The following is a 7,887-nucleotide window of genomic DNA, read 5'->3' on the forward strand; positions in this document are numbered from 1 at the left end:
TAAAGGCAATGCTACCAAATTCTAATTGAGTGTATGTAAACTTCTGACCCACTGGGAATGTGATGAAAGAAATAAAAACTTAAATAAATAATTCTCTCTCTCCTATTATTTTGACATTTCACATTCTTAAAATAAAGTGGTGATCCTACCTGACCTAAAACAGGGAATGTTTACTCGGATTAAATGTCAGGAATTGTGAAAAACTGAGTTTAAATGTATTTGGCTAAGGTGTATGTAAACCACTGACTTCAACTGTATATGGTTGGGTCAGGAGGAGCCAGGGGGCTTTGGGAGGTGCTGAGGAGAGGAGAGTCAATCACATTATTGTGTTCACTGATAATGGTGGACAGCTGTGGATTAGTGAGGAAGGGGGTCGAGGTCAGGTCAGGTGAGATGACATTAAGGGAGAAGGAACAGTTTATTGCCCGCATCACTTGACGTCCTTCCTAGTAATAAAGATGTAATATTTAGAGGGAAGGAGGAGACTCCTCCCAAATTGGGATATATATATACTACAACTGGTGGAAATATGTTTTGTCTTATGCAGCTGTATGACCCAATGGGTGAATAAACTTAGTTTAAGCTTTACTAATCGTCCTTAAGTTTTACTCTGTTTATTTAGAACCTAACACAATAATATGGACTTGGTCTTTTACCAAATAGGGCTATCTTCTGTATACCACCTCTACCTTGTCACAACACAACTGATTGGCTCAAACACATTAAGATGGAAAGAAATTCCACAAATTACATTTTAACAAGGCACACCTGTTAATTGAAATGCATTCCAGTTGAGTGTGCAGAGCTGTCATCAAGGCAAAGGATGGCTACTTTGAAGAATCTCAAAAATATATATATTTTGATTTGTTTAACACTTTTTGGCTTCTAGATAATTCCATATGTGTTTTTTCATAGTTTTGATGTCTTTGCTATTATACTACAATGTAGAAAATAGTAAAAAATAAAGTAAAACCCTGGAATGAGTATCTGTGTCCAAACTTTTGACTGGTACTGTGTATCATCATACATCTTACCCAGTTGTACAGTACAATAGCATACAAATTGGATGACTTAACTTATCAAACATCTTGGAGGATGTTTAGTATTACACTTCTTTCTCGGAGACCAGGTTGCTTGTTGCCCAGTAACAACAAAGGAGATCTCCTCTAACAACAAAAAATGGCAACCAAATAAAAAAAAATCAGATTTTCCTCTAACCCCTCCAATGAAACATGTTGTTTGTGACAAACAATCAAATGCACGGGACTCTCTGCTGCCTCATGTCAGATGTCATCTATCAAGGTGCCAGAGGGCAGGAAGGGGAGGGAGGGTTTGGCACTGGGTAGGGCAACAGCTGGCTCACACTGAGACACACCTCTGTTTTGTCCCATATATACCTGTAGTGATACAGACTGTAGTTTCAGGGTCACAGCCACACTCAGGGCAGGTCAAAGAGCATCACTGTCTCAGTACTTACTCAGCCACCACCATGGGGAATTGCAGCCAGGGATGCAAAGACTATTTCTCTCGGCAAAAGAACACCAACATCCGTCTTACACTGCCGGTAGTCTGCTTCGTCTGGCAGATTGCCATGATCATCCTCTTCGGAGTCTTCATCCGCTACGACGAGGAGTCGGACACACACTGGGTAGAGACCAAGGCCCATGACAACATCACCAGCGACATAGAGAATGACTTCTACTTCAGATACCCCAGTAAGTACATTCATAATCACCGGTCTGCCTGGTGCATCCTTTAGGTTGACAATATACAGTAAATGTCTGATTCATGGTTTCATCTTCATTGAAATGACAAAGACTCTGGTTATTAATAAGAAGCATGCTTGCTGTTTGATCAGATGACAACCTTTGATCTCTAGGATGTTTGATTTCCCCTGTGAAATCCTCTGGACAACGATCTCAGTCTCAGTTATTTTGAAAGCATCTATTCATTAATGGACTGATGCAGTAGCAGTCCAAATTTGCCTCCCTAACTTGGGTTAAAACTACGTAAACTCTTTACCACATGTTGGTCAGTGCTTATTTCCAATTTGTCTGATTCTAGCTTGGTTCATAACAGCTTCTGATGGGCATCTTTGCTGATAGCCAGGCTGAATGAGTGACAAGTTAAGTTTACTTGTAATGCTATGTGGCATCTGTTTCCTCTTATAATATGTGTTTTGACTTGTCAGGGATTATATCCTACCTGTAGCTCTGGCGTGTAAACTGACAGGGTGTGTATCCTAAACCTGCTAATCTGATGATGACATTTCCAGTTGAATATGTCAAGTTAACAGCTTTAAAACTTTGACCAAATGGTACAGAACACCAGGACTGATTTTTATAAAAAACTATGCAACTACTGAGAGCCCCTTGCATTGGATGCAATAACATGTTTCATTAACTATTAGGATTTATTTTACACTTTTAATAATTATCTCGCTCTCCCTCTCTCTTTCTCCATCTCTCTCTATCTCACTCTTTCTCCTTCTAACTCTCCTCTCTCCAGGCTTCCAGGATGTCCATGTGATGATCTTTGTGGGTTTCGGGTTCCTCATGACTTTCTTGAAGAGGTACAGCTTCGGTGCGGTCGGCTTCAACTTCCTCATTGCCTCCTTCGGCCTGCAGTGGGCTCTGCTCATGCAAGGCTGGTTCCACTCTCTAGACCCCCAGACAGGAAAGATCTTCATCGGTGTTGAAAGGTATGCAACTGCACTGATGTGCATCTATGAGGCTGCAATTTGTTCAGTAATTAGAGTGAGAACTGATGAGGTATGCCCACACATAGGAGAGGGGAGGAGGCTTAGTCAGTGAGTTGCTACTCATACTGAGACAATGGCAGAATGGTTGTAGGAGCAATAGACTGTACCATAGACTCTCTTAGGGTTAAGCAAGCTGTCACCATGGGTTAAGCGGTGATGGGTTAAAACAGGTATGGGCAACTGGCGGTCCGCGGGCATCATATTATTATTATTATTTCAACTGGGGGGGGGACTCAGTCGGGATCTCAACTTACTATTGAGAGTTAGAATAATAGAATAAACTAAGTGCAATTTCAAAATGTGGTTGTGCATCAGCAGTCACTCAATTAGCCCATGTCAGCTACATTGTTTAGATTGAGTTAGTCTAGCGGCCAGCTATCTAGCATGATCGTAATATCTACCGGTGTGGGGCCCATCGACGCAAATATTTGCCTCCACCCCATGCCAAAATGTGCTGTATTGCAGGAAATTGACTTTAAAATGTAAATGTTTTCTCTTCGCTCTCATGAGAGGGGTCACCCCCATCAAAGTTGCCCATCCCTGGGTTCAACTGATGGATGGGTTCTTGTTCTGAGAATCTCAATAACAAGAGGCGGGGAGGTTGTAACCATTTAGGTTGACTTCATCACAAATATCATTATCCTTGAGACTTCTCTCCCGTGGTATTCATCTTGAAGGGCAGACTATCATTACTCTCATAGCTGAGAGAAAGACCTGAAGGAGGATTACTTACTGATCTAGTCATTCAGGTTTTACAACTGTATACATGACTGACTCTCTCACATGACTCTCCATTAATAATCTCCACCCCACCCACCTGTGTCTTCTATCTGCAGTCTGATCAATGCTGACTTCTGTGTGGCGGGCTGTCTCATAGCCTACGGGGCAGTGCTGGGCAAAGTCAGCCCGGTCCAGCTGTTGGTTATGACCCTGTTTGGTGTCACTCTGTTCGCTGTGGAAGAGTACATCATTCTGAACTTACTTCATGTGAGTCCCATCAAGCACTCTCTGGGCGTACAACTATTAAATTAAACACACTGTATTAGCCATGGTTGGATTCATTGAATTCACCCTATAACCCTGATATAGTAATGTATTTATGTAACCTCAATGGCCTGCAGCCACGTAATCACATGGTTTGGTACACCTGGTAACAAACGACTGTTTCTATCCCCACAGGCTAGGGACGCCGGTGGCTCCATGGTTATTCACACCTTTGGAGGTTATTATGGTCTGGCCATCTCCCGGGTCCTTTACCGACCTAATTTACACCAGAGCAAGCGTATGCAGGGCTCTGTGTACCACTCCGATACATTCGCCATGATTGGTGAGCTAGTTGTTCATTGCATAAACATATGAATGGTTCTGATTGGCTCTGTGTGGGTTTCACTCCCTCTGGTGATGGTGACCTACCTTTAGTTTGTAAAGGTTTTCTGCCATGGCACTGTTCCTGTTCTGAAGTGTGTGTGATGATCGGTGTGTTTCAACTGTGTCGTCCCTTCTCTATCCTCAGGCACACTGTTCCTGTGGATGTTCTGGCCCAGTTTCAACTCGGCCATTACTGACCATGGAGACGGTCAGCACAGGGCAGTCATCAACACCTACCTGTGCCTGGCCTCCACTGTCCTCACCACAGTGGCCATCTCCAGCCTCTCCCAGAAGACTGGCAAGCTCGACATGGTAAGAATCATCACTATGTGTATGTGTGTTTGAATGTGTGACATTCTCTGTAACTGTGTATTTGTGACACTAGCTGATGACCTCTCAGTCTGCACAATCCTCCTCTGCGCTCATCTTGTTGACTGACAACTTTGAGTGTCATGACTGGTGCTCTCTCTTGCTTAACAGGTGCATATCCAGAATTCCACCCTGGCGGGGGGTGTTGCCTTGGGGACAGCGGCTGAGTTTATGATCTCTCCCTACGGCGCTCTGATCGTGGGCTTCTTCTGCGGCATCATCTCTACCATGGGCTACATCTTCATTTCTGTGAGTCTCAACTCTGGCCACTCACAGCTTAAAGCTACAATGTCTTGTTTTGTAGGCATAGTAGGTTCTGTCCAACGAAAGGGATGCCAACTCTTACAGCTCTTATTTACTTCTTATGAATGATGTTGGGCCACACTCAAAAAGAAGGTATAGCACTCTAAATGGTTGCCTAATCTTTGGGCAGATTCCTTTACCATAAACGGTAACACACTATTTGGGGCTGTTTACGGGTGTGTTAAACTTTTCCCTGTCTCCTCCCAGCCCTTCTTGGAGAAGACACTGAAGATTCAGGACACGTGTGGAATACACAACCTGCACGCCATGCCTGGGGTGATTGGCGGGATAGTTGGAGCCATCACTGCTGCAGCTGCCAGCGAGTCAGTCTACGGAAAGCAGGGGTGAGTCAGGAGACCCGAGGGCCACACAGCCAAACCACATGAACCTGAACATGTGTCCTTGTTACCAGACAATCAGAACACATATTTCCACACAACCTCTCATCAACCAATCATATCACACAGTTACTGTATGTCACAGGACAGATCTTAAACGATGAATGTAATTTTACACCAAACAATTTATGTCAATTACAGTTTAGGCTGTAGTCTAACAGTTAGTTGGAAATATACAGAGTCATTAGAAGACTCAACAATAAGCCTAAATATGGCACACAATCTGACTCTGTACATTGTTATTTTCTGTCCAGGTTGATCAACACGTTTGACTTTACTGGAGACTTTAAGGACAGAACCGTGTTAACTCAGGGTGGATACCAGGCCGCTGGCATGTGTGTGTCCATCGTCTTCGGGGTTGTAGGCGGAGCTATAGTCGGTGAGTTTGGCCACGACAGCCTAGCATCAGAGATAGAGAGGAGCCATGGGCATATAAAGGGTGACCTAGAGGTGACATGGGTGTTATAAGGGGTGACGTACTTGAAGGAAAGGGACTGAAGTTAAACGCTATCTCCTCTGTTCACAGGTTCCATCCTGAAGTTACCCATTTGGGGTGATCCTGCTGATGAGAACTGCTTCGATGATGAGGTGTACTGGGAGGTAAGGGAACCAGCCACTCATCACCTGCTGTTCACAATATAGCCACTAGATGGTGCCATTGTCTTTGATTTAGTCTCACGTGATGACTTACAGACCTCCTTTGAGATCTACATCTGAATTTCTATGACTAAATAGAGAAAAAAAGGAGAAATAAAGATCAACTATAGTAGTCGATAAAACTATTGCATTGCACTGACCACACTGAAGACATTTCACACAAGTAGGACAATAAAACCTAAATCACCTATGATTTCTTCACAGCTCCCCGATGAAGAGGAGGAGCATCAGGAGAGCATCCCTCCCATTCTGGAGTACAACAACCACATGATCCACAAGCAACAAGACCTGTAAGTCCATTCAGCATGCTCTGTTTGACCATATCACACAAATCGTTAGTGATTTGTTGAAGTTATAATCAAGGATTAGTTTTAAATACAGTACTTCTTTATAGATAATCCAATCTTTTCTCAAACTATTATGTTCTCTGTTTATTGTAATTGTTTTACCTTTATTTAATGACTAATCATTCCACAAGAGAGAGCAGTGGAGGGAAACATTTCTGTTTTTCTTTCTAAGTCTGTGATGTTTTGCTCTTATCCTAATAGATCTGAGTCCAACTTCTCTGTGGAACACTGTGAAAGCTAAATACAGAGGTGTGAAGACACCACCACCCAAAGATGTGCTGCTGGACCACGGAATTACCACGGAAATCCAACAGGCAACCGCACTCCCCTTAAATGAAGGCACCTATACAAAGAACATTAAAACATGCTTTCTTGCATCTTATGTTAAGGTCATTACCTACATTTGAAGCCATTAGATACTGTACGTGCCTTCAGCCCTCCACCCACACCATTAGATCACATACACTTCCTATATGGATATGCATTGACACGGAACACTGTGTCCTGAATTCTGGTAAAATGCTGATCTATTGAAAGGACCTCTAAGATCTGCACTTAATCCACATTATGTATGTGCAACTACAACCTACTACACAAAATGGCCAATAGAGCTTTTCCTGAGTATTGGTATACTGTGTAATATGTTTTATATATATGTATATATATATATAATCACACACTGTGAAATCTTTGACCACAACCACTGAATTGAATGAGGTTGAGGAAAGGATTTTTTAATGAAATCACTATGACTAATCCTCATTCTGTGGCCTCGTATGTTGTACATTTTCTTCACATTTTCTTTTCAGATAATTTTTTATTTTAATACAGCTGGTGCATATGTGAAGAGGACAGTAGTTTACCTTTAGTTCAAAGTGAATATTTTGTCTCTAGTGCTCTGAAAATCCCCCAAATGGTTTTGCTCTATTTTCACAATGCAGGAGTACCCTTTGAGTCCCCAATGTGATCATTGTCTTTGGTTAAATACTTTAAATGTACTTCTGCAACTCATCACTGCCTCTTTGTTTGGGATAACGATTTAAACTTTACTTGAACGTTTTTGGTAACATAATGCATTTAAACAGCTTTTAAAGCTACGCTTCTGCAAACACACGTTCATCACCATCTCTAATGATTGAATGTATCCCCTGCCTTCTGAGAAGCCCTCTGTCTTCCACCTGTTAATGATGTTTTTACTGTGCTGTTGTCTGAGTGACAAAACTTATTTAGATGTTTTATGTAAATCTCATTCTATACTCAAAATCATGTTTATTTAAATGTTGCTACTCATGTAACTTAACAAATAAAATGTGATGTTAGATATACTGTGTTTGCCTCTTCTCCTTGATAGCTCCACAGTCATGTAAGATGGATGTCAGTATGTGTATGTCTGATGTCATGCTCAGTGTGAATGAGAAGATACTGTACATAAGATGAACATACAGACCAGCATGATCAACATGAACTGTAACAGGTGGGGACTTTTGAATGTCCACCACTGAGGTAATGAAGGGCTAAAATCAATGACCTGCTATCCCTTTAAAAGGCAACTGCAGTCAGCAATTTTGGAGAGGGGAAACACTTTTCACTGGGCACAAAATTACTTTTTCGAGGCAGATTAGGAAAATGAACGTAGCACGTTAGGAGACTGAGGTTAAGGTTAAGAAAAAGGATTCGGGTCAGA

At 42.1% G+C, this 7,887-nt stretch overlaps 1 protein-coding gene across 1 annotated transcript; it reads left to right on the top strand.

Annotated features, from left to right (window-relative positions):
* The first annotated feature begins 1,408 nt into the window (after window positions 1-1,408).
* LOC112263746 (ammonium transporter Rh type C) lies at window positions 1,409-7,526 on the top strand. The gene is made up of 11 exons (XM_024440305.2): window positions 1,409-1,715; window positions 2,509-2,701; window positions 3,598-3,748; window positions 3,941-4,088; window positions 4,275-4,441; window positions 4,610-4,747; window positions 5,009-5,145; window positions 5,454-5,578; window positions 5,726-5,799; window positions 6,061-6,146; window positions 6,405-7,526. The coding sequence occupies exons 1-11, from the start codon at window positions 1,490-1,492 to the stop codon at window positions 6,442-6,444; spliced, it is 1,485 nt and encodes a 494-aa protein (XP_024296073.1). The 5' UTR covers window positions 1,409-1,489; the 3' UTR covers window positions 6,445-7,526.
* Window positions 7,527-7,887: the final 361 nt, after the last annotated feature.

Source organism: Oncorhynchus tshawytscha, linkage group LG04 (genome assembly GCF_018296145.1).
Source record: "Oncorhynchus tshawytscha isolate Ot180627B linkage group LG04, Otsh_v2.0, whole genome shotgun sequence".
Classification (NCBI taxonomy): domain Eukaryota; kingdom Metazoa; phylum Chordata; class Actinopteri; order Salmoniformes; family Salmonidae; genus Oncorhynchus; species Oncorhynchus tshawytscha.